The 22,375-nt window shown below is 62.2% G+C and overlaps 3 protein-coding genes and 4 non-coding genes across 17 annotated transcripts; 5 read left to right on the top strand and 2 right to left on the bottom strand.

Annotated features, from left to right (window-relative positions):
• Nucleotides 1-9: 9 nt before the first annotated feature.
• On the top strand, nucleotides 10-5,484 carry IL34 (interleukin 34). 2 transcript variants are annotated; one of them, XM_027698280.1, is made up of 7 exons: nucleotides 10-37; nucleotides 896-1,238; nucleotides 1,331-1,434; nucleotides 1,729-1,806; nucleotides 1,892-2,065; nucleotides 4,783-4,921; nucleotides 5,016-5,484. In XM_027698280.1, the coding sequence occupies exons 2-7, from the start codon at nucleotides 1,196-1,198 to the stop codon at nucleotides 5,033-5,035; spliced, it is 558 nt and encodes a 185-aa protein (XP_027554081.1). In that variant the 5' UTR covers nucleotides 10-37; nucleotides 896-1,195; the 3' UTR covers nucleotides 5,036-5,484. The 2 variants fall into 2 exon arrangements, with proteins under 2 accessions (XP_027554081.1, XP_027554082.1); XM_027698281.1 differs by lacking the exon at nucleotides 10-37 and adding an exon at nucleotides 392-695.
• On the top strand, nucleotides 2,371-2,441 carry TRNAG-GCC. The gene has a single exon. It is a non-coding gene; the product is annotated as a tRNA-Gly (tRNA).
• On the top strand, nucleotides 3,033-3,103 carry TRNAG-GCC. Its single transcript has one exon. It is a non-coding gene; the product is annotated as a tRNA-Gly (tRNA).
• Nucleotides 4,005-4,075, top strand: TRNAG-GCC. The gene has a single exon. It is a non-coding gene; the product is annotated as a tRNA-Gly (tRNA).
• Nucleotides 4,639-4,709, top strand: TRNAG-GCC. The gene has a single exon. It is a non-coding gene; the product is annotated as a tRNA-Gly (tRNA).
• A 1,417-nt stretch (nucleotides 5,485-6,901) lies between the features above and the next one.
• Nucleotides 6,902-9,377, bottom strand: LOC113974811 (C-factor-like). Its single transcript, XM_027698303.1, has 6 exons — nucleotides 9,240-9,377; nucleotides 8,696-8,747; nucleotides 8,274-8,461; nucleotides 8,032-8,190; nucleotides 7,800-7,910; nucleotides 6,902-7,015 (listed from the first exon to the last, which is right to left on the bottom strand). The coding sequence occupies exons 1-6, from the start codon at nucleotides 9,375-9,377 to the stop codon at nucleotides 6,902-6,904; spliced, it is 762 nt and encodes a 253-aa protein (XP_027554104.1).
• Nucleotides 9,378-10,992: 1,615 nt separating this feature from the next.
• On the bottom strand, nucleotides 10,993-22,339 carry MTSS1L (MTSS1L, I-BAR domain containing). 10 transcript variants are annotated; one of them, XM_027698304.1, is made up of 15 exons: nucleotides 22,226-22,339; nucleotides 18,548-18,609; nucleotides 18,369-18,442; nucleotides 16,538-16,622; nucleotides 16,283-16,374; nucleotides 16,123-16,197; nucleotides 15,854-15,862; nucleotides 15,239-15,396; nucleotides 15,050-15,157; nucleotides 14,875-14,972; nucleotides 14,188-14,398; nucleotides 13,367-13,444; nucleotides 12,970-13,146; nucleotides 12,709-12,874; nucleotides 10,993-11,976 (listed from the first exon to the last, which is right to left on the bottom strand). In XM_027698304.1, the coding sequence occupies exons 1-15, from the start codon at nucleotides 22,292-22,294 to the stop codon at nucleotides 11,204-11,206; spliced, it is 2,235 nt and encodes a 744-aa protein (XP_027554105.1). In that variant the 5' UTR covers nucleotides 22,295-22,339; the 3' UTR covers nucleotides 10,993-11,203. The 10 variants fall into 10 exon arrangements, with proteins under 10 accessions (XP_027554105.1, XP_027554106.1, XP_027554107.1 ...); XM_027698305.1 differs by having other exon boundaries at nucleotides 13,367-13,441; XM_027698306.1 differs by having other exon boundaries at nucleotides 14,188-14,395.
• Nucleotides 22,340-22,375: the final 36 nt, after the last annotated feature.

Raw genomic sequence — 22,375 nt, 5'->3', positions numbered from 1 at the left:
ACGCGTCCCGCGCCCGCGGCCCCGCGCGCCGCGCCAGGTGGGTCCGCGGGGCCTCGCGCGGGGGGCGCGGGGGGGGGGCGGGGGGGAACCCACGGCACCCCCGGCACCCACGGCACCCACCGCCCCGCGTGGGGACGTGGCGCGACACACACATACACGCACACACACAGAGCCCGCGCGTGGGGACACGGAGTGGGGACATGGCGCGGGGACACGGCACGCAGGTCCCTTCGCCGGGGACGTGGGATGCCACCCACCCCTTCGCGTGGGGACACTGCGTGGCGCCTTTGCACGGGGACATGGCGTGGGGTGGGGACACAGCTTGACCCCCGACCCTCCCCCCGCTGGCAGTGGGGACGCAGATGGGGCTGTGCTGGGACATGGCACGGACCGTGCGGGGCTCAACACACCCCCCTCTGTAAGGGGACACGCCGTGGAGGATGCAGCAGAGGGACATACTGTGGGCTCCTTCCCCTGGGTGACAGCGTGGGGACATGGCACGATCCCCTTTGCAGGGGTGTGGGGACACGACACGTCCCCTCTCTGTGTGGGGACCCAGCGTGGGTGGCCTGGCCACTTCGCCAGAACTGTCCCCCCAGCGATCCTTGGCTGAGGCCGGACTAACTCATTGCTGGGATAACGGGGCTGGGTTGGGCCACCCCCTTCCCCTGGAAATCCCCTGGGGGTGTCACCAGGTAAGTCCTGATAGCCCTGCCTCAAAAGGACACAGTCACCCGCGGCTCCACGGCCACCCACAGTCCTTCAGCCCCCCGAGGCTCACACGGGGCTGTCCCTTCCCCGCAGTCCCCGGGGCTCGGAGCGGGTGCCCTCCCTGGGGGCTGCACCCTGGGCACCCACCTGCCCTGGGGCTGCAGCGGGGGCTCTCTTCCCCCAGATCCCCTCTTGCAGTCCGGGGGGGTTCCTGCACCCCCACGAGCACATCCCTCCTGGCACCTTGTGATGGCCCCGGGACCTGCTGCCTCCCTGCCACCAGCTGGAGAGGAGAAGCCAGCGGGGACTGCCGGGAAGGGGGACTAATCCCCCATCCATGGCAGGGGGCAACCGCCCGGGGCTACCGGAGAGCAGCCCAGCGCCCGGAGCCTGCGCCCGTCCCTCGTCCCCCCACCGTCCACGCCGCCGCCCGGGAGGCTCCCGGTGAGCCCCAGCCATGTAGGCGCAGCCTGGGGCTCCGCCGATGGCCACTGTCATCATGCAGCAGGGCTACGCGGCCGTCCTGTGTGAGTAGAGCTCGGGGACGGGGGGGATGGCCCCGGGGTCACCTCAGTGGGTGTCCCCGAGGGAGCTGACACCGCTGGCTTTGGCTGCCCAGGTGTCCTGGCTGTGCTGGGGCTGGAGGCCACCGCGCCGGGCGAATGCGAGCTCACCCGCCTGCTCCAGGACAAGCTGCAGTACGAGATGCGCCTGCAGTACATGGTAAGCCCAGGTTTGGGGGGTGGGGGGGCACAGGTGGCGTTGCAGGGCCCCGGTTTGCTCCAGGGGGGACATGGGAGGGCAGCACCCACTGCTCTACGGTGGCCAGGTGCTGGGGGGGTGGTTTTTTTTTACCGGGGGCAACTTGTGCCAGATGGTGCCCAGAGCTTCTCCTGCTGGGGGCTGACCATGTCAAAAGGCTTTTCCAAGAGCTCCTCCTTGTCATGCCGAGGCTGGCAGGGATGTCCCGGTCACTTTGCCCCCTTCCAGCCTCCATGCTCTGCTCCATCTTTCCAGAAACACTACTTTCCCATCGACTACACAGTCCAGGTCCAGTACGAGGAGGTGCTGAGGCCGTCCAACATCACTCGCCTGGTAAGATGGTGGCAGGGGATGGGGGCACTGTGGGGACCCACGAGGGCTGCCTGAGTCTCACCCGGGGCACCCTCTCGCCCTTCAGCGCAACGGGACAGTGTCGGAGACAGCCCTGCGGTACCTCTGGTTCCACGTCAGCTCCCAGGCAGTGCTGCGGATCCGTGAGGTGCTGCCGGAGAAGCACCCATCCTGGAAGTACACCCAGGAGCTGTGCCAGCTCTTTGATGCCCTGGGTGAGGAGTACAGCAAGTACAGGCAGGTGAGGATCCCCCGCGGCCCCCCGGCACCCCAGCCCAGCCCCAGGTGAGGATCCCCCGCGGCCCCCCGGCACCCCAGCCCAGCCCCACGTCCCGCACACGTGTGTGCCGGGAAGAGATTCACACACGTGTGTGCCGGGAAAAGATGCACCCACAGCCATGAGCCCCCGGGGGGGGCACAGCACGGGCGTGGACACCTCGCTGCAGGCGGGTCCTCTGGGAGGGCTGGCAGGGACAGAGTGCGGGGACAGAGGTTGGGAGTGGGGTTCGGGGCCGTGGGGCAGCGCCGGGGATCTCCGCACATCTGGCATTGGTGGTTCAGTGGTAGAATTCTCGCCTGCCACGCGGGAGGCCCGGGTTCGATTCCCGGCCAATGCAACAGCTGTATATTTTTCTTGCCTGCAACCCCTGGGAGGCGGGCAGAGCTGGGAAGGGGGGAACGAGACTGTCACCCCCCGCTCACGGGGTGGCACTGCCACGGCCGGGTGGTTGGGGGGGGCATCAGGCAGAATGTGCCCCCGAATTCAGCCCGGTTTTCCCGGTGGCGATCCTGCCTCTCCTCCCAAGCTTCTGCCGTCTCGATGGAGCTGCTGAACCGCGAGGCAGCTGCGTTTGGGTGCTGGATGTGGGTGCCCTGCCGCAGCTGGGTCACCAGCGTGAACCCGCAGTGTGTCCGCATTCTCTCGTGCCGTGGGTCGGGTTCTGCAGCCCCTCTGAGGAGGGAGTGGGCTGTGCTCGCTTGTCTCATCAGGCAGAGCGTTAACTCGGAAGGCTGGAGGTGATGTGTGAGGCAGTAGGAAGAGGCGCTCCCCCGGGCTGGAGCCCCGGTGTCAGAGGTGTCTGTGAGGATGCTCTCTGTGAAGATGCTCTCTGGGGGGGGTGTTCGCTGCTGGCAGTGCCCGTCCCTGCTGCTCCAGCCCAGCGGGTTTGGGGCTGTGTGGGGGAGGGCTGGGCTGTGCTGCACATCTGGCATTGGTGGTTCAGTGGTAGAATTCTCGCCTGCCACGCGGGAGGCCCGGGTTCGATTCCCGGCCAATGCAACAGCTGTATTATCTTGCACCCTTTTGTCCCCCTGGGGCCTGCCAGGGCGCCCGTGGCGCTCCCTTGGGCCCCGCTGTCCCCTGGACCCTGACGCTGTGTCCTTTGGGGGGGTGCTCGGGCTCCAAGGGTGGCAGCGGCAGCTCTGCCTGCAGTGAGTGTCCCTGGCTTGGTGGCATTGAGGGGCAGTGAGAGGAGATGGTTTGGTGACAGTGAGCACCTCAGCTGCATGGCAAGGAGGGGCACCAGCTCAGTGACAGCAAGGCATCCTATGTCCCTGGCTTAGGAGCAGTGGGAGGTGCTGGTCCCCATCAGGGGTGCCCAGTCCTCAGGGAGGTGGGCCAGCTGTGGGCAGCCCCACATCTGGCATGGGTGGCTCAGTGGGACTATTTTGTGCTCCCTCCCCAAGAGCCCAGGTTTGGCTCCTGGCCAGGGCAGCCCTATGTCCTTCACCTCTGCAGCCTCCAGCCCCTCCACCTGACTTGGACTCCATGCAGCCATGGGCTGCACCCCAAAGTGGAGGTGTTTGGGTGCTGGGTGAGCGTGGTCTGTCATAGCTGGGTCTCCAGTGAGAACCCAGGATGTGGCTGTGTTGTCCTGTGCCATGAGGCAGGTTCTGCAGCCCCTCCAAAGGAATTGTGAGCTTTGCTTGGTGGTCTCATCAGAGTTTTAACTCTGAAGGCTCATGACAAGCCCTCCTTGCTGGAGGTGATTCGAGGCAGCAGGAAGAAGTGCTCCCATGGCAGGAGCCCCAGTTCCAGAACTGTTTGTTGGTGTCCCTGTGTGACTGTGCCTGTGTGTGTGTGTGTGTGTGTGTGGTGTGTTCACAGCCAACAGTGCCTGTCCCTGTTGCTCTGCTGGGTTTGGAATGATGGGGCAGCACCAGGAGCTGCTGCACATCTGGCATTGGTGGTTCAGTGGTAGAATTCTCGCCTGCCACGCGGGAGGCCCGGGTTCGATTCCCGGCCAATGCAACAGCTCTGTCATTTTGCACCCCCAGTGTCTCTGGGGGGACTGTGGGAACTGGCCCAGGATACCTGGAGGGATTGTGCACCCCCGGGCACATCTGTCCCCTGTGTGGGTGCAGGGGGTGGTACTGTTGGTCGAACAGAGCCAGAGCACCTTGGTGACTCCCAAGAGGATGTGACAGGGAGCTGCCAGGGGCCTTGGTGGCAATGAGTGTCCATGGCTCAGTGAGAGTCCCTGTTTTGGAGACAATGACAAGGGTCCTTGGCTGGGTTGCAGTGGGGACCCCTGGCCCAGGGCAATGGGGACTGCACGGGGCTGGGAGGTGCAGCCACATTCAAGAGGCAGCTGCTTTGGGTGCTGGATGTGGGTGCCCTGTCACAGCTGGGTCACCAGTGTGAACCCACTGTGTGTCTGCATTCTCTTGTGCCGTGAGTCGGGTTCTGCAGCCCCTCTGAGGAGAGAGCGGGCTGTGCTCAGTTGTCTCATTGAAGTGTGGGTCTGTCCCTGCTGCTCCAGCCCAGCGGGTTTGGGGCTGTGTGGGGGAGGGCTGGGCTGTGCTGCACATCTGGCATTGGTGGGTCAGTGGTAGAATTCTCGCCTGCCACGCGGGAGGCCCGGGTTCGATTCCCGGCCAATGCAACAGCTCTGCCATTTTGCACCCTTTTGTCCCTTGGGGGGACCTTGGTGACATCCTGTTGCCCTGTCCCTGCAGACAGATGTGGAGGCGGTGGTGGCTGACCTGGTGAAGCTGGTCCACAGCGCGGGCGCTGAGAGCCGGAGCAAGGCCGTGCGCCCCAAGGCACTGCTGGACAACTGCCTCAAGGTCATGCGGATGCTGTACGGAGTGCCCTGTGAGTTGGGGGTCAGGGAGGGGGCCCTCGGGGAACTCAGGTACCGAACGTGGGGACCCTGACTCATCTGATGACACCCGTTCCCTCCGCTCAGGTCGGTGGGAGTCCACCTAACGCTGCAGAAGACCCCTTGCTCGACACCTTCTCCTTGCCCTGGAGCCTCGGATGCTGCCTCTGCTCTGCCACTCCCAGCAGAGCCCCGGGGGGGTTCCCAAGGAAGGTGCAAAGGTGGGACAAATGCCACCTCTTCTGGGACCAAACGTCACTCCTTCCAGGACCGTGGGACTGTTCATGGCCATGGGGTTTTGCCCATCCGAAATGCCTGGCACCTTCAGCATGGGTGTGGGGTCGGACAGAGCTCCCCATGATGGGCAGCTGTTGGGGGGGACACGCTGCCCTCCCTGCCCACAGGAAGGGTGAGGGCATCACCCCATTCCTCTCTGTTTGTATTTTCCCCTCAGCTTTCATTAAACACCAGTTAATTCTCTAGCATTGCAGCTCAGCTTCTGACCGGGTCCTGGGAGCCTCCAGCCTTACCCAAAATAAAGGACCAGCAAAGAGAACCCCCCTGCCTCTACTGCTTCCTCTTTTGGGGAGGAGGTGGCACCTTTTTTGATGTCGGCCCCCTCCTTTGCCACTCTGGGGGAGAGAGTCACCCTGATATATGGACCCCCAGAGCCACTGCCTGCCAAGCTGCCTCCATCAGCTCCGGCTGCTTCCCCAGCAAGAAAACATCTGGATTTGTTTGTTGTGCTTGGCGGTGCAGTGCGGGCGGCGCCGGAGGGACTGGGGGCTGCCTGGCTGCCTCCCCCCTTCACAGCTTAGTTAATTACCTCCATCAGCTATTAGAGACCCTAATTAGTGTATTCCTTGCTGAGGGCTGCTTAGACTTATGAGTCTGTGGGCACTGCAGCATGAGTGGTGGCAATGTCTTACTCCTCTTCTTCCTCCTCCTCCTCCTCCCTTCATGCTTAGCAATGGTTCCTGTTTATATAAAACCCACGCAGAGCTAATATAAAGCCCACCAGCGATGATCCACCACTTGATAAAGGGCTTTAATCAGAGGGACCCCCCTCTCCCATCCTCACTGGCTTTAACGAAGATCCCCCCACGTGGTCCAGAGACCCACGTGGGGTTGCCTGAGCCCCCAGGGCTGAGCCCCCACCTCCCACTCCCTCACGTCAGGCGTGGGAATGATCCTCCGTCCTCCTCCACCGTGGGAAAATTGAAGCTGTCCCAGCAAAATGACCCCGGCCAAGCTTCCCAGAGCATCCCTGCAGCAAATGGCCGGGCTCGGGGCTTGCCAAAGGCCTGCGTGTCCAGCCCACTGGAGATATTGCGACATTTTCCTCCAGTCCCTCTTTCGAGGGATGGCTTCAAAAATGTCGGCTGAGAGCCACTCACGCGAGGGGGAGTGGGAGCCTGTTTGCACTATTTCCTGGTGTACCATGAGGTGGGGTAAGAGCTAGGGAGGGTCCAGGTCCCAAAAGACATTCCTAGAGATGTGCTGGGACTAGGGAGATCTCCCCCTGCGAAATCCCCAGCTGCCGGAATACGAAGAACCAGCAGGAAAAGAGCCTGGCAGCATCCTTGGGGTGGGCATGGAAAGGCTGGCTGGTTTTGGGGTGGGCAGGCTCAGCAGGGCGAGAGCTGGGCTGTGCTGGGGCTGCCCCATGGCTGCAGTTTGGGGACTGTCAGGGATGTCCCCAGGCCACCGAGCAGCGTGGCTTATGGCCCTAGAGTGAGGATGCCCAGGGAGTTCCCTCAGTCCCAAAGGATGCCCTGGACACAGGAGCACACTTGGAGCACCCTTCTCTCTGCTGCTCTGGCCCAACTCAGCATCCCAGGCAGTGGGGCAGCGACCCCAGCTCTCACCCCCAGCCAGGGCATCCCTGTTCTCCCCCCCACAGAACCAGAGTGAGCCTGCAAATGGCAGTTCATTAGCTTTAATTAATTAAGCTCGGCAGACAGGCTCTGCTCTCACCAGGGCAGCCTCTGCCCTCTCCAGTCCCAGAAGGTGCCGTTGCTGGTGGCCGAGAGCTGGGACAGCAGCCGCAGGACACCCTGGACACTCTGCTCCACTGTCACCGGGCCCTGCTGGACCCAAGGGCGGGGGAAAAAATGAGCCAAGACCCTCCATCCCAGCACCCCCATTCCCGTCCCGTGGCGTGGTGGGATGTCAGCTCTGGCTGGGGTGGTCTGGGAGGGCAGAGGTGCTCTAGCAGGCAAGGGATGTGGCTTTGAGCGAACCGGCTTGTTGCTGTAAGGATGGAGGTTAATTTTTTGGTTCTTAATTAAAAATTGACTCTTTTGTCAGCCAGTGCAGGGTAAAGGGGCAGCCGAGTGCAGGGCCGGGGTGCCCTCTGCTGACACACCAGCGGGATGGGAAAGGAAATAGAAAGGCAAATAAAAAAACTGGAGGAAATTGGATGGTTTTGTGGGAGAGCCTGGAATTGGCCCTTTGCTGTGGTGGCGCAGCCACCCTGGGACTGAAGGGCACAAGGGTGAGTGCCCAGGAAAGGGATGCCCATGGGAAGGGATGTCCCAGGGAGGGGTGCCCCTGGGAAAGGGTGTCCATGGGAAGGGATGCTTCTGGGAAGAGATTTATTTGACAGGGGATGTCTTTGGGAAGGGATGACTCTGAGCAGAGATGCCCATGGGAAGGGATAACTGTGAGAAGGGATATCCCAGGAAGGGATGCCCCTGGGAAGGGATGTCTGTGGGAAGGAATGTCCATGGGAAGTGATGCTCCCTGGGAAGGGATGACCCAGAGGAGGGATGGCCTTGGGAAGGGATGCCCCTGGGAAGGGATGCCACAGGAAGGGAAGCCCGTGGGACTTTGCTGAGCTAGGATGGCCAAGCACTTCCCATCACTCACCATCCCCTGTTCCAAGGGAGGTGTCACACAGCCAGGGTCCACAGACACGCAGAGGATCCCGCTGCTCCCGTACTCCAGGGCCAGGCACTTGGTGAGCATGTTCAGAGCAGCCTGGGAGAACAACAACCCACACCCCCTTACCACCAGGAGCTGGCAATGCCAGGGCCCGTGGTGGGGGGAATCTTGCAGGAGGTGACCCCCAAACTCCTCCCCAACCTCCCGGTGGCAGTACCTTGCTGCAGCGGTAGCAGATGTCCTGCCTCTCCTCCCAGGCCTCCGCCACCTCGATGGAGCCCAGGATGCTGGAGATGTTGACGATGGCAGCTCTGCTGCAGCTCATCTCACGCTGCCCTTCGGCCTCAGCCGCCTCCTTCAGCAGGGGCAGGAAGGCCTGCAGGGGATGGGAGCTTGGGCATCACCATCCTCTTCCTCCCTATTCCCAGCATTTGGGGCAGGGGGTGCCCATGGGCTCACCTGGCTTGTCTGCAGGGGCCCGATGGTGTTGGTGGCGTACACGAGGCTCATGTTCTCTGCTGTCTCAGTGGCCAACGTGCTGCGGCGCGTGGTGCCGGCGTTGTTGATCAGGAGGTTGAGCCCAGCACCTCCCACCTTTTCCTGCACCTTCCCAACTGCTGCCTTGATGCTGTTGGGGTCTGTCACGTCTGCGAGGGGACAGGAGGGCTCAGGGACAGGCTGGTGGCAACATCCCTGGCAAGATGCCGTAGGACATGGCAGGAGGCAGCTCTCTGCCTCTGAGCATCCTCCCGGTCCCATCAGTGACCTGGTTCAGCTGAGCCAAATTGAGGGACCCGCCTGCTTGGTGGCATTTCCCGGAGCCGCCCACGGCTGCAATTAAAACTTGAGAGGCTTCATCCGCTTCCCGCCCCAGCACTTACCCAGAGGCAGGACAAGGACGTTGGGAAAGCCCAAAGCCACCTCGTTGACAGCCTACATGGAGAAAGGCAGAGGGGACGGGGTCATGTGGGAAGGCTCAGCGGGGTGGGAACAGGGTGGCCCCGCATGTCACAGCCGGCAGGTTTCAACAAGATCCAGTGGGAGCGATTTGGGGCGAGTCACTGCTCCTCTGCCCCGGCTGAGCGCGGCAGCTTCAAAGCTCCCGGCAGCGATGCCCCGGGCAGGGGGGCTGCCAGCAACCCCCCCCTGCACTCCCCATCACGCACATCTCTACGCCAAGAGAGACAGAAAAATCACACACATACATATTTAATACATATATAGGTATTTTAAATATTTATATATATATGCGCATTTTTTTGTTTCATATATATATATATATATATGTATGTATTTTTCCATGCCATTCATCATGCAGGATGGTGATGCTCAGCACCCAGTTCCAGGTGGGATGGTGGCATCCCCAGGCACCCTCCCCAGAGCTGACCTCTCCCTGTCCTCCCCCTGCTCCAGTGCCCTCCCTACCTTCCCCTGGGGGTCCAGGCAAGCGGCGAAGAGGTGCCGAGGTGGGCTGGGCTGCTCCAGCAGCCCCTTGAGCAGCGCCAGGCCCAGCCCCCCGTCGCAGCCGGTCAGCAGGACGCTGCCCACGCCGAGCCCCTCCATCCCCACCGCTCACCGCGCCGGCTGTGCCGCTCCGGCAAGGTTTGGCAACCGGCCCCGGTAATCCGGGAGGTGGCAACGCGGGTGCTGCTGGGATGGGTGGTGCCCCCCCTCTCCTGGAGGGGAGGGGACAGCAGGATGCTCTTCTGCACCCTGGCTCACCCATCACCTCGACCATGGGGCTGTCTCACCCCTCCACACCCCAAAACACCCACTCCCTTCAGCCACGGGCACCCCAAAGGGGCGAGGGGACCTTCCCACCTGTCCCCTATTTTTGGGGTGACCCCAGGGGACCAGAACATCCACAGGAGTGCAGGCGAGGCTATTAATTACAGTACAACCTTTATTAATACTGGAATCTTCACAGTGCATTCGTTACTTGTAGCAGTGACTATGGAAAACGGGGAAGGGGCGGGGTAGGAAGAGGGAAATTACCACCAGAAAAAAAAATTTAAAAGAAAAGAAGGAATGAAAGAAAGAGAAATAAACTTGGCAGAGGGACGGGGAGGGGGGAAGCGGCGGCAGAGGCGGGAGCACATTGGGTAAAATAAATTAAAAAAAAAAAAGAGTAAGGACCAAGTTAACAACAGCACCAGAAAAGTTACTTCAGTCGAAAGACAGGTCAGTTTTTTTTTCTTTTCCAAGGAATTTTTGTTTTCTGTACAAAATAAGAGACCCCCTCCCTCCCTCAAACCCAAACATTTGTCACTTGGCATCAGCGGTTCTGGGCAGGAGAAGGGGAAAGGGGGAGAACTAAATTGTTATTCCTAAGGGGAGGGCTGGGGGGGCTGCGATGCGACAGACAGCGGGGGGGGGGGCGGGGGCTATGTACAGCGGGGGCCGGGGGGTTGTGCTTTCCTCCAGCCGCCGGCAGAAATCAGCTTCTTCACTTCGGGCGTCCGCCTGAAACCTCCTGTTCCCTGGACCCATCCCCCGAGCAGGGCCCTGCACAGGGGCTTCAGGGGCTGAGGGAGGGGGCTCGGGGGGGAGCTGGGAGGGATCCCCAGCGATCCCTGGGAGGGGGGGCAAAGAGGAGGTTCAGCATCCTCAGCCACTGCACAGCGGTGTCCCCCCAAGGCAGAGGGGACTGCAGTGCCTGTGCCCCCAGCCCCTCCACCCTCTCATATATCCCCCCCCCCCGTGCCCCCTTCCCCATTGCTTCTGCCCCCTGAAATGAGGTTGAGCCGTGCTGGCCCCAAGCAGGCAGCTGGGGGGAGGATTGAGCCAGGCCCCCCCACTCCTGGTGCTGCTGCTGCTGCCACGGCCCTGCGGGCACCGTCCTCTCCTGCCGCGGCTGGGGCCACCCGCCTGCGCCCGGGGGACAGAACACAGAGGGGAGGGAGTGAGGGAGGGGAGAAGGAAAAGAGAAAACACGGGGAAGAGAGCAGAAAAGGAAAGGGGAAAAAGAGGAAAGAAGAAAGGAGGAGAACAAGAGTTAAAAAGAAAGGAGAAGAACAAGAGTTAAAAAGAAAGGAGAAGAAAAAGAGGAAAATAAGAGAAAGAAAAGGAGAAAAGAAAATAAGAGAAGAGAAGAAAAAGAGATAAATAAGAGAAGAATAAAAAAAAAAAAAGAAAAAGAAAAAAGCGCAGAAAAAAGTAAAGGAGAAAAGGGGAAGAAAAAGAGGAGAAAAAGGGCCAAAGAAAGAGCAAGTGAAGGAAGGATACAGGGAAGAGGGCAGGGCAGGAGGAGACAGGGGCAGGGAGCGGGGGGCCTCCGGGGAGGGACAGGGCAGCGGGTGCCGGCGGGTGGGGGGTTCCCGGGGAGGTGCCCCCGGGAGGTCCATGGGCCGCGGCGGGCACGGGCACCGTCCCCGCTGGCCGCGGCGTCATCACGATATCCGCGGGGCCGACCTGTCATTGGTGACGGTCCTGCGCAGCCGCACCCCGCGCCGGATGGCCACCAGCATGTCTTCGGCCGGGGGGTCCATGGAGGCCGCCGGGGGGGGCGCGGGGGTCTCCTCGCTGGGGCCGGACCCCACGAGGGTGGTGGGGAAGGGGAACTGGCCTTCCCCCAGGGCGTGGGCGCCGGCCACCAGCTCGCCGATCTTCTCCACCAAACTGTGCCTGTTGGCGGCCAGCTGTTGGTCCTCCTCTTCCTCGGCGGAGAGGTGCTGGCCGGCCCCGGGGTACACGGAGATCTCCATGGCGCCGCCACCCCAGGCGGTGTTGGGAAGGCTCAGCCGCTTGGGCGAAGCTTTGGCAAAATCCAGGGGGTTCGGAGAGGCGTCGTCGGCGTAGAAGACGCACTCTTCGCTGCCCACCCGCGTGGGGCCGGCGTAGCCAGGGGAGTCGGGCACCGTGGGGGTCTTCACGGGGACAATGGGGGGTCGGATGGGGATGGGGCCGGCGTTGGAGAGGGTGCGGCGGACCGAGGGCTTGGTGGAGGGCGTGCGGCGGATGGTGGCCACCCCCGGGGTGGTGCCGGCCGGGAGGTTGGTGCCGGTGGGCAGCCCGGCGGTGGAGGCGGGACGCTTGGTCTGGATCATCCGCCGGTAGTTCTGGGCGATGTTGCTGTTGCGCGGGATGGTGGAGGACTTGTCGAAGTCGCTCTGGGGGTCGCACTCCACGTCGCCGTTCACCGAGTAGCAGTCGTAGTCGGAGCCTGGGGAGGGGGCAGCACAGTCAGCGTGGCCAACCACGATCACCCCAACCACCGCTACTGCAGGACAGCCACAACCACCCCAAACCCATCACACTGAAATCACAGCCAGACCCAACTGTCACCACTGCAACACGAACACAACCAGCCCCCACCGTTGCCACTGGTTGTAGTCAAACCCAACCGTCACCATCAGAACCACCCCAATCACCGCTATCACAACATGATCACAGCCAAGCTCCACTGTCACCATCACGTGCTCATCACTGGCTCAGCCGTCATCACACCGACACGATGATTACAAACACGATGTAATCATCATATAATCAACACGGTGATTGCAAACATTATTTGATCTCCAACCGCCAGCTCTGCTGCCACCACCTACCATCTGTCACCATTTCCACCTGTACTCGACTGCTGCAGACAGACACATCACCACAAACCAGCTCCAACAACACCCTGCCAAAAGGCTGCCCGTCACAGCACTGCCTGGCACAACTGTAGCCACCGAGCCCCAACTAACGTCCAAATAATCAGAAAAGGTCGTGGTTACGTGTGGCACGAAGCTTGTGCCACACCCCAAATCCCCAACACACATCAAATCTTCACCCCAGCAGCCCCTGTGCAATGGGACCACAGCCTGATGTTACGACACCCAGGGCACGCAGATGTGCTCCAGGACCTCCCCTTCCCCACTCTGGGTGCTGTTTCAGGTGGCCCCAGCTGAGGTACCTTGGGAAGGGATGGTGTCCTCAGAGCAGGAGGGGGTGGTGGTCTGTGTGCTGTAGCCGCTGGAATACTGCAGCGAGTCCCGGCTGCTCTTCTGGTGCTCCAAGCTCAGCCCCCGGGTCAAGACCATGGCCAGGTCGCTGGCGGCAGGGGACACCTCCTCCCCGTGCTGTGGGGGCAAGGGGCACTGTCAGCACCCTGGTTTCTCTCTGGGAGCCCCCTAAGAACCCCCCACCTCAGTGCTCTCCCCGCTGCAGGCGGTACCTTGGCAGCAATTGTCGCCGGTGACATCCGGGGCCTGGGAGCATCCTCGCCGCCGATGCCCGGGTACCCCCCGGCAGGAGAGCCCATCTCGGCCTCCCGGAGGTGCTCCACGCGGTCCTTGCGCCGCTGCAGGGTGGGGACCACCGGCTGGTCGTAGGGGCTGGCCTTGGACCAGTCCTGCAAAGGGCAAGGCTTGAGGTTGACGCTGGTGACACCGGGACCGGGAGTGGGGCAGGAGGGGGCACGTGCTGATGTCCCCCACCAAGCCACGGGTGCTGCTCGGGATGCTCTGCCCCGTGGGGGGGTGGGATGGGGGGATCTGGGGCCTGAACCCCACGAGGTGAGGGAGGGAGAACCACGTGTGAAGCGCAACCCCGGTGGGATGGCAAGGACTAACCGAGGTGGGGGAGCTGCACTCGCTAACTGACTGGCAGGTTTCGGAGGCCTCTGAGGACGCCGAGCTGGAGGACTTCTGCTGTGCCGTGCCACGGGGCCGAGCCGAGAGCCAGAGGGGGAGAGAAGAGGCCATTAGGAAGCAAAGCCAGAGCTGCAGCCCCGGTTAGAGAAGCACCCATGGCTCCCCTGGCTGTGCCAGGCCCCCAGCCCTCCTCCCCTCCGGCAGCGGATGCGGGATGGCGAGAGGCAGCGGGATCTACTGAGCTGGGATGATGCTCCGCCCCAACCCTCCCCCCTGCTCACCCCAAGCTATGCAGAGACAACAGGCATTTTAGGCAGTGGGGACCTTGCCAGGTTGGTGGTGCCAGGTTAGCATGGGCAGGCCGGAATGGCAGCTCCCTAGGGATCCTGGAGCATCCTTGGCACTGGGGAGGATGCAGAGTGAAGGGGAAGCTTTGCTCATGCTGCCTGGTGGGGGACTGGCACAAACTGGGCATTATGGGGCTGGGGTGATTGGGAAACACTCTGTTCTCCCAGTGGGAAATACCCTATTCCCCTGGCATGGGGAGAGGGATATCTGTGCCCCATCCCTGGCGAGGGGGGGTGTCGTGGGTGGGATTTCTCTGCAGTGTGGCCTGTGATGCCCCCGAGTAGGGCAGACACCCCCAATATTCCCGATATTTATCTCCCGTGACGCCAAAGCAGCTGGAAATACTCCTGGGGATGGGTCCCATCACCCCTGCACTGGACCCTCGTGCTGCACCCAGCACCAGAAGGGGAAGCTGAGGCAGAGGTGGGCAGCACTGACGGCCCGCCCCGTACCTGGCTGGTGATGTCCGAGGGCATGGGGGAGGGCGGTTTGGAGTAAGCGGCGTCCTGGGAGATGAAGCCGGAGTCGTGGGAGGAGACGCTGGAGAGGCGGGTGGCGGCGGCGGGGGGCTGCGCCAGGCTGCGGTAGCGATAGGTGGAACTGGGTGAGCAGGTCTGAGCCCCGCCGGGCCACGCCATGCCACCCTTGGCACTGCTAACGCTGCTGGGGGGGCGCCGGGGGCACGGGGACACGCCGGGCGGGGAGGACAAAGGAAGGAAAAGAGAATTTGAGACAAGAGGCTCGGAGGTGGCAGGGCGGGCAGTGCCCTGCCACGCACCCCGACCTGGGGGAACTGAGGCACACGGGGTGCCCCTGCGGCAGGGAACAGGCTGAGGGACAGGATAAAGGTGGTGTGTTTGCCCACAGGTTCCCCTGCACAGCTCACATTGTCCCCAAACCCCAGATGACACGGCATGTTCCGGGCACCCATCCTGCCCCAGAGGTCCACCGGCCCTGCCCAGTGCACCAAGACCAGTTCCTCCACATTAGTGGGAACCAGTTGGCCACGTGAACATGAGAAGGTGGACATGCACCTTGTGAGCATCCCCAAGGGCTGTAAGTGTCCTTAGCCCTCTGGGGTTAACGAGGAGGACTGGATTTCCTGGCCGTGGTTGGGTGTGGAGCCCACCCCACCCTACCTGCACATGCTGGACTTGCGGGAGCTGGAGCTGCTGGGCGAGGACGGAGGGGTCTGGTAGGACCAGCTGTAGTCAGAGCCCTTCAGATCCTTGATCACCTGCAGGAAGGATGGGGTGTAAGTCCCCTCAAAGACGCTCCCCTCTCCCCTGAGCCCCCCAGCCCACCCCCACTGACCTGCTCGCTGGCGGGGGGCAGCTTGTGGGGCTCAGCCGTGAGCACCACCAGGTCCTCGATGATGCCCTGCAGGTGGGTGATCTCTCCCAGCATGGTGAGCTCCCCGTTCTGAGGCCAGATAAGAGGGAGCATCAGCACTGGCTGGGCAGCAGGAACCACCCCCACGCCCCCCTGGTCCCCGGCACTCACCACCACGGGCTGCAGGAAGGTGATGAAGGTGCAGAAGCGACCCCGCTCTTCAATGAGGGCTTTGCGGACCGCCTGCTTCTCCGTCTCCTCCAGCAGCAGGTACATGTCATTGACGTCCTGCAGGGCGTTGTCCAGCTGGGGCTGCAGGTCCCCTTTCCCTGTGAGATGGGACACTGTCAGTGCTGGGCTCCCCTGACACTCCCTCCAATCTGGTGGGGTTCCCACGGCCAAGCCGAGGCCACACCCCCGGCTCTGGCTTGGGGACATCACCCCATCCTCACATCCCAGCAGCTGCCACAGGTCCCCCACTGTGCCCATATCCCTGGAGGGTCCAGGAGTGCCTTCACCCCACAGCAGCCCTGGGCAGGGGGCTCCTCTATCACTCCATCCCCATTCCTGGCACTCGGGACCAGGGGACCCCTTGGGCTGCCACTGTGGCGGGGCTGGCACTGCCCCAGGACACGGGGTGCAAGCTGAGCTAAGCTAAAAGCAGGGTGAAGGGGGCACAGGGAGCGGATGGATGGACGGACAGACAGACAGAGGCTGGGGAGACTGGGGGGGAGCAGATGAGGAAGCAGAGAGGGGGCCGGTGGTGGGGGGCAGCAGTTCACTTACCAAGTAGCTCTACAGGAAGGATGTGGAGGGGAGGGAAGAGAGAAGGAGACAGAGAAAACGTGTGAAAGGAGGTCAAAGGCTGGGGCACGTGCCCCTGCCTCCCCACCACCCCCTGGGCCGTGCTGGCACCCCCCTTTCTACAGGGGGGCAGCAGGACCCCCCCCAGTGCCCACCCCCCGTTTGGCAGTGCCACAGCCGGGGTGCCCGCCGTGGCTGGGCGTGCTGCAGAGGGGCTGGTGGGGGGCACCCCCCAGGAGACCCTCCCTCACCTTTGCGAGCCTTTTTCTGGAGCTTGAGGGTGTCAGAGGATTTTTTCTTGATCTCGTGGCGCGCTCGCTTGTACTCTGAGGGCACAGAAGTGCTGTCAGAGGGGATCCCCCCCCAGCAGTGCAGCCACCCTGCACGGATCCACCCTGTCCCTCCCCGTACCTTTCGCGTGGTCCTTGTCCAGCTGGTTGGCAGTTTTCTTCCAGTCCTCAATCCTGTCCTGCAAAGGGTTTATCAGGCTCTCCATGAGGGCGCTGGAGCAGGGAGAGAGAGAGAAGCGGAGAGCGTGGGAGAACGCCGGAGCAGGGGCGTGGGGGAGCTGTGCCCCCCAGCCCAGGCCCAGCTGACAGCCAGCACCCCCTCCCTCAGCAAGGGACAGCAGCCAAGCCGTGTCACCACCGCCCTGGGCCCCCTTACTTGGTGAACTGCCGGAGCTTGGCCTCGATGCTGCGGTGCCTCATGCACATGCGGGTCAGCGCGGAGCCGATGTCCCTCGTGGCACCTGGAGGGGAGAGAAGCGCCGCTGAGGAGGGGCAGGGACACCCCCACACCAGTCCCAGCCCAGTCTGGATGGTGGGAGCAGGGTGGCTCATGGCAGGGACGATGTGCTGAGCTCTGGGGACTCTTCGGGACTCTTCTTTTTTTTCCCCACGGTAAATCCGCAAAATAAATCAATCATCGTCCACTAACTAACAAATAAAGCACTAAATATCCCTTCCGGCGGCTTTGAAATTAAAACCTGCTCCTGTTTTTTCCCTGGTTTGTCTCAAGTTTGGCATTGCGAGGCCAGGGAAGGGGAGGGATGAGGTGCCCCGGCTCAGTTCCAGGCAGTCAGCTCTGTCCTGCATCTCCAAGCACAATCCCGAGTGGGTAAAAAGGGAGTCCAGACTCCCCAGGGGGGCTATTTGCCAGCAAGAGAAAGCAGAATCATCCCTTGCAGATGAAACCGCTGTTGACTCTGAAGCCTAAGGATGGCCACGTGGTGGCAGTGCTGCTGGCAAATCCCAGGAAAAGCAGCAATCCAAAATCCTTGGGTGCAAACCGAGGAGTGATATTCTGCCCTTCTCTCCCATAGAAGAGCCTCCAGAGACACCTTCCACCCTTTTGCAGGAGTTTTGAGCGCTCCCCAGCCCCTCAGTGCCGTGGAAATAGGGGAACCCGTGGGCCCAGGGCCTTCTCCTGCACGGGGGTAGTCTCCTAATCCAGCTCCTAATGCTCTTATCCCAGCTCCTGCTGCTCCTAATCCGATTCTCACGCGCTGTGTGCGAGGCCACCAGCCAGCCCCCACCCAGTGCCTCAGTTTCTCCCAGTGCTGCTGCTCTGCCTCTCCCACTCTCCCCAAAAAAACCCCTGCAGGTATAACAGCATGACAGGGTGACGCTGACTCCCGGGGTGCCAGTCCCCAGCTGTTCCCAGCATTACCCCCCCGTCCCCCCTCCTTGCTTTTGGTGCCCAGGCTGGTGTAGGAGCTGGGGGAGACCTAATCCCCCCAGTGCAGTGGGCTAGTGGGTTTGGAGGCAAAGCTGATCCTGGCTCAAGCTGCCGCCTCCTCCTCCTCCTCCTCCTCCTTGCGTGGCTCCAGATGGCCTGGATGCCGCCAGTCTGCAAACCAGCCCGGGACCATCTGCTTGGCAGAAGCCGATCGGTGGGAAGTGGCTCCTCGTTGCCAACAGGCACTCGGAGAGGGTCCGGGGGTCCTTCCCCCCCACCCCCCAGCAGCGGGGAGGCCCCCTCAGCTCTTCAGTCACTTCCCTGGTGGGTTGGGGTTTGTCCACGAAACGGTCGAGCCTGGACTCCTGAATCTCCCTCCAGTTAATTTCCCTTCCCTGGAGGCACCTGGAGCGGCCAGGACCGCCCTGGGAATTTCCCAGGTGGGTGCCAGGGACAAGGAGGGTGGCTCGTGCATCCCGGGGGACAGGGATGGGTGCAGGGGACCACGGCGTGGGGCTGAGCCACCCCAAATGTCCCAGCCCCACCAGAAGACGTGGCTAAGCACCCATGGGTGGTGAGAAGCCAGCACCCACGTGGGTGCCCACCCCTCCACTCCCCCTCCTTTACAACCCTGTTTCCCAGGGCATGCTCCACCTTGGTGTGGGGACAGGTTGGACATCTCTCCACGGATGGTGGAGCTGCTGACTGAAGTGCACTCCAGTCACAGGGGCAAGGGACACCCCACAGGGGACACTGGCCACCCGTCCCCCTGCCTGGCCAAGCCTGGGGACACTCAGCCCTAGGGGAGAGGACCTACCTCGGGTGTTGGTGGCCATGTCGGCCACTTTCTGGAAGGCATCCAGGAAGGCGACTGCAGCCAGCACCGTGGTCCTGGGGTGGAGAGAGCGAGGGGGGAGCTCAGCAGGTGTGGGGCACACCGGGATGTGACACAAGGAGAGGGGACCCCCACGTCCCGCACCACCCTTGGCCACTCACCTGAGCTGGGAGTGCAGCTTGGTGGCCTTTGAGTTGAAATCCTCCCAGATGGGGTAGGAGCTCTGCAAGGAGGAACAAGGAGGAAGGGCCATGGTGAGAGACAGAGCCTCTGACTCCCTGCACCCCCTCCCACACAGGGCAGCTCTCCCCTTCACTGGTACAGAGAGACAGGGCAGCTCAGGGGCTTCTCTGATGGCTAATAAAGGCTGAGCATAACCCTTTCCACTCCTGTTTTCTTCCCTTTCCAGTCTGGCCACCCAAACTTGTAGACCATGGAGACCTCAGGATCTTGGGTGATCTCTTCCTCACAGGGCTCAAGGCATCTCATGGGTTTGGAAATTTGAGAGGAAGAAAGGAAAAAGCTTTAAGACCCTGGCCAGCAGTAGAGCAGAGCCCCCCAGAACCCGCAGCCTCCCCCAAAGCACTGATGGCCAAACCCACCATCATGGAAGGCTCCATTCCCACAGCAGCAGCCCCAGTCCTCGCCTCTCCCAAGCCCGTGAGGGCCAACGGGGCAGGAGGGGAGGTTGGAATTGGGGACAATTGTATGGGGACAGGGACAGAGCACAGGTGCTTGGGAGGCCACCCCAGTGCCATTCCAGCAAGGCCATCCCTGCAAGACCAGTCCCACTGCCTTTGTGGTGAGGGTATTCCAGGGCTGTCCTAGTGCCACCATCCAGTGAGGCCATCCCAGGGCTGTCCCAGTGCCACCATTCCAGCAAGGTTATCTCAGCGCGGCGCCAGTGAAGTCAGTCCCAGTGATGCCTCAGAGATGCCGGTCCCAGTAAGACCATCCTGGTGCCATTCCACTGAGATCTGTCCCAGTAATGCCAGCCACAGTGCCATCCCAGCAAGGCCAGTCCTGGTGCCACTGCAATGAGGCTAATCCTGGTGCAAGCATACAGCGAGGCCATCCCAGTGTTACCATCCCAGTGCCACCATCCCAGCGAGGACAGTCAGTGTTGTCCTGGTGAGGTTAATCCTGGTGCTGTCTTGGCAAGGCCATCCCAGTGCCAGCCTGGCACGGCCAGTCCTGGTGCCATCACTCCACTGAAGCTATCCAGGTGCCACCATCCTGGCAAGGCCATTCCAGTGCTGTTACAGCGAGGCTGGTTGCAGTGCCACTATCCCAGCAAAGCCATCCCAGTGGAGCCAGTCCCGGTGTCACCATCCTGGTGAAGCCACGCTGGTGCTGCCATCCCAGCAAGGTCAGTTCCTGTGCTGTTGTCCCAGTGACAAGATCCCGGTGCTGTCCTGGTGCCACCACCCCATGGGAGTGCCAGGGGCCTGCAAACCCCCCCGAGGTAGCCACCAGGCTGGGACACGGACACCAGAGCCAGCCTTGCAGGACGTGGGCCACCACACATCCCCACGGGCACTCTGGCTTGGTGGCAGCTCTGGGGACAAGGTTTGCACCGAGGTGTCACGGGAACAGCCCGACATTGTTTTCTGGGGACTGTGAAAGCCCCAATTTCCTCATGAGTCAGCAAAGAAGAGGTTTGAGGGTGCCACCTCACCTATCACTTGTGGCAGCGCCCTGGCTGTGGGTCGCTGGGGGCTGCCATTGCCACTGTCCCTGGGCCACCTTCCATGGCCATCCTGAGCAAGGCCAGTGAGGCTCCCCTGCAGCAAGGGAGCAGGTCCTGATGCCCCCAGTCCCCTGCGATGCCAGGCAAGAGGAGGATGGGGAAGAGGACAACGGGGACAAGGACATGCCAAGGTCACCCAGGGACGCCGAGCACGCGGGAAAAGAGGCAACAGGAATGAAGCTGGCTTGGGGACTGCCACCAAGAGAGTCCTTCTCACCACAGGCCAAGGGGTGCTGAAAAAGCCACCCACCACCAAAATAAGGTCCCTCTGCCCTCCTGTGTCCTGGGCAGGAGTCCCAGCCACAGGACCCCAAGCACATTGCTGCCCTTCAACGTTGCAGTTCTTGAGGGAGGGAGTTATTTGTCCCCCAGTGCCCGTGCCAGGCCACCCACGTGGCTGGGAGATGGGGACAAGGCACCTTAAGGTGCCACCGGCGCTTGGCTGGGGCTGTGCAGGGCACGAGCTGAGCCCCAGCTGTAGCATGGTGGGGTTTTCCTTCTTTTTCATCATTTTTCTTTCACCTTTCCCACCTAGAAATGGCGTGAAATTGAATCCAGGCCGGTTTCCTTGGGTGAGGGGTTCCCAGTCCAACCACATCCTGATGGTGCTGGGCATGTCACTGGGAGGTGGCAGCTCCAGGCTGGCTCATCCCCTCCAGCAGGGGAATGGGGAAACCGAGGCACGGGCTGCCCCCACCTCCCCCCTGGGGGTGTAGGACTCAGCCAGGCTGCCTGGAGAGGGAGGCTGGGGTGAAGGCATTTTAAGGAGGGAGCTGATCACCTCACCAGCCCCGGATCCTGCTGCCTTGGGGAGAGACGGGATTTTCTCCCTAGAGCTTTTCTCCCGGCCCAGAGCCAGAGTCCGGCTGCGGAGCCACCACCGCCCCTCGAAGGGGTTAATCTCCTTCCCAGCAAGGCTTTTATTTTTTTTTTATCCCCCCTCCCCTGCTTTGGCAATGACAGCATTGTCTGGACGGGTCTGCAGCATGAAGAGAGGAAGAGGAGGAGGAGGAGGAGGAGGAGGAGGAGGAGGAGGAAGAGAGCTTTTGCCTCCCAAAAATGACTGAGGCTAAACCTCAGTGCTGGAGCTGGCAGTGGGAATTTCGGCCCCCCCAGGTGAAGCAACACGGCTGGTCGCCTCCTCCCTGCTCAGCCCCCAGTCAGAAATGCCCCCCAGCATTTTTTATTTTTATTTCTTGAAACGAAAACAAACAAAAAAAGAGGCTTTTTTAAAACATGGCCTCATCCTGCTCCCAGGGAGGGTGGAGGCGATGTCCCCTCCCCGGGTTGGGAAATGGGATTGAGGAGCCGGGGGACCTTTTTGTTCCATTGGTGTCAACCCCAGTGGATCCGGCAGAAATCCAGGCTGGGAGCGGGGGGTGGCAGGGGACACGCGATGCCTGAAACGGGCGGCGATGCCCGATGTGGGGCCGGTGGCACCCGGTCAGGGGCAGCGATGCCTGGTCTGTGCTACCCGACATGGGGCTCTGGCACCCGGGGCTGATCCGGAGCCACGATCCCCAGCGTGGGCTCCAGTGCCCAACGCAGGGCCCCGATGTGGGGCTCTGGCACCCAGTGCCATGCTCAGACACCCGATGTGAGACCTCGATGCCTGACATGGGGCGCTGATACCCGATAATGGATAACAGGGCTGATGTGGGGCTGCAACACCCAGGATGGAGGGAGCTCCAATATCCAGTGACGGATCCGGGGCTAATGTGGGGCTGCAATCTCCAGGATGGGGCTCCAATATCAGATGACGGATATAGGGCTCATGTGAGGCTGCAATGCCCGGGGCTTCGATGCCCAGCACGGGGTCCCGATGCCCAGCATGGGGCTGATGAGAGGCTCCGGCACCCCGCGCCAGGCTCCTACAGCCGATGTGGGACCCTGACACCCGCTGCGGCTCTGATGCTTGGGCTCCAACACCCGACGCGGGGTTCCAATCCCCATCCCGGGGCTGAACCCGGTACCTACCACGGGGGACCACTACGGGGGCTGCCCGGGGGGAGCGGCACGGGGGTGGCGGCGGCGCGGGGAGGCGGTGGTGGGGATGGTTGAGCGCTGTCACGACGGCGGAACCCCTTACCTTCATGTCGTTGATGATGGCTTGGAAGAGGCCGCCGAGGGCTCCGCACTCCTTCTCCGCCGTCTCCATCGCGGCGCTGCGGCAGCCCGGGGCGGGCGGCGCCGCCGGGGGAGGCCGCGGCGGCGGGCCAGGCTCAGCGGCGGCGGGGGG

The sequence above is a fragment of the Neopelma chrysocephalum genome, unplaced genomic scaffold (genome assembly GCF_003984885.1).
Source record: "Neopelma chrysocephalum unplaced genomic scaffold, ASM398488v2 Primary Assembly neopelma1_125, whole genome shotgun sequence".
Lineage (NCBI taxonomy): Eukaryota > Metazoa > Chordata > Aves > Passeriformes > Pipridae > Neopelma > Neopelma chrysocephalum.
Note: the sequence above shows the minus strand (reverse complement) of the source record. Positions and strands in the feature narration are given on the sequence as shown.

Bases quoted from the DNA above. Each gene is read 5' to 3' on its own strand.
- IL34 (XM_027698280.1), top strand. From the start codon at position 1,196: ATGGCCACTGTCATCATGCAGCAGGGCTACGCGGCCGTCCTGT. The intron at 1,435-1,728 runs GTAAGCCCAGGT...CCATCTTTCCAG, and splicing joins AGATGCGCCTGCAGTACATG to AAACACTACTTTCCCATCGA. The intron at 1,807-1,891 runs GTAAGATGGTGG...CTCGCCCTTCAG, and splicing joins CGTCCAACATCACTCGCCTG to CGCAACGGGACAGTGTCGGA.
- MTSS1L (XM_027698304.1), bottom strand. From the start codon at position 22,294: ATGGAGACGGCGGAGAAGGAGTGCGGAGCCCTCGGCGGCCTCTTCCAA. The intron at 14,399-14,874 runs GTAGGGTGGGGT...GCGCCCCCCCAG, and splicing joins CGCAAGTCCAGCATGTGCAG to CAGCGTTAGCAGTGCCAAGG. The intron at 12,875-12,969 runs GTACCGCCTGCA...TTGCCCCCACAG, and splicing joins CGGCGACAATTGCTGCCAAG to CACGGGGAGGAGGTGTCCCC.
- LOC113974811 (XM_027698303.1), bottom strand. From the start codon at position 9,377: ATGGAGGGGCTCGGCGTGGGCAGCGTCCTGCTGACCGGCTGCGACGGG. The intron at 8,462-8,695 runs GTAAGTGCTGGG...GTCCCCTCGCAG, and splicing joins CGTCCTTGTCCTGCCTCTGG to ACGTGACAGACCCCAACAGC. The intron at 8,191-8,273 runs GTGAGCCCATGG...CATCCCCTGCAG, and splicing joins GGCCCCTGCAGACAAGCCAG to GCCTTCCTGCCCCTGCTGAA.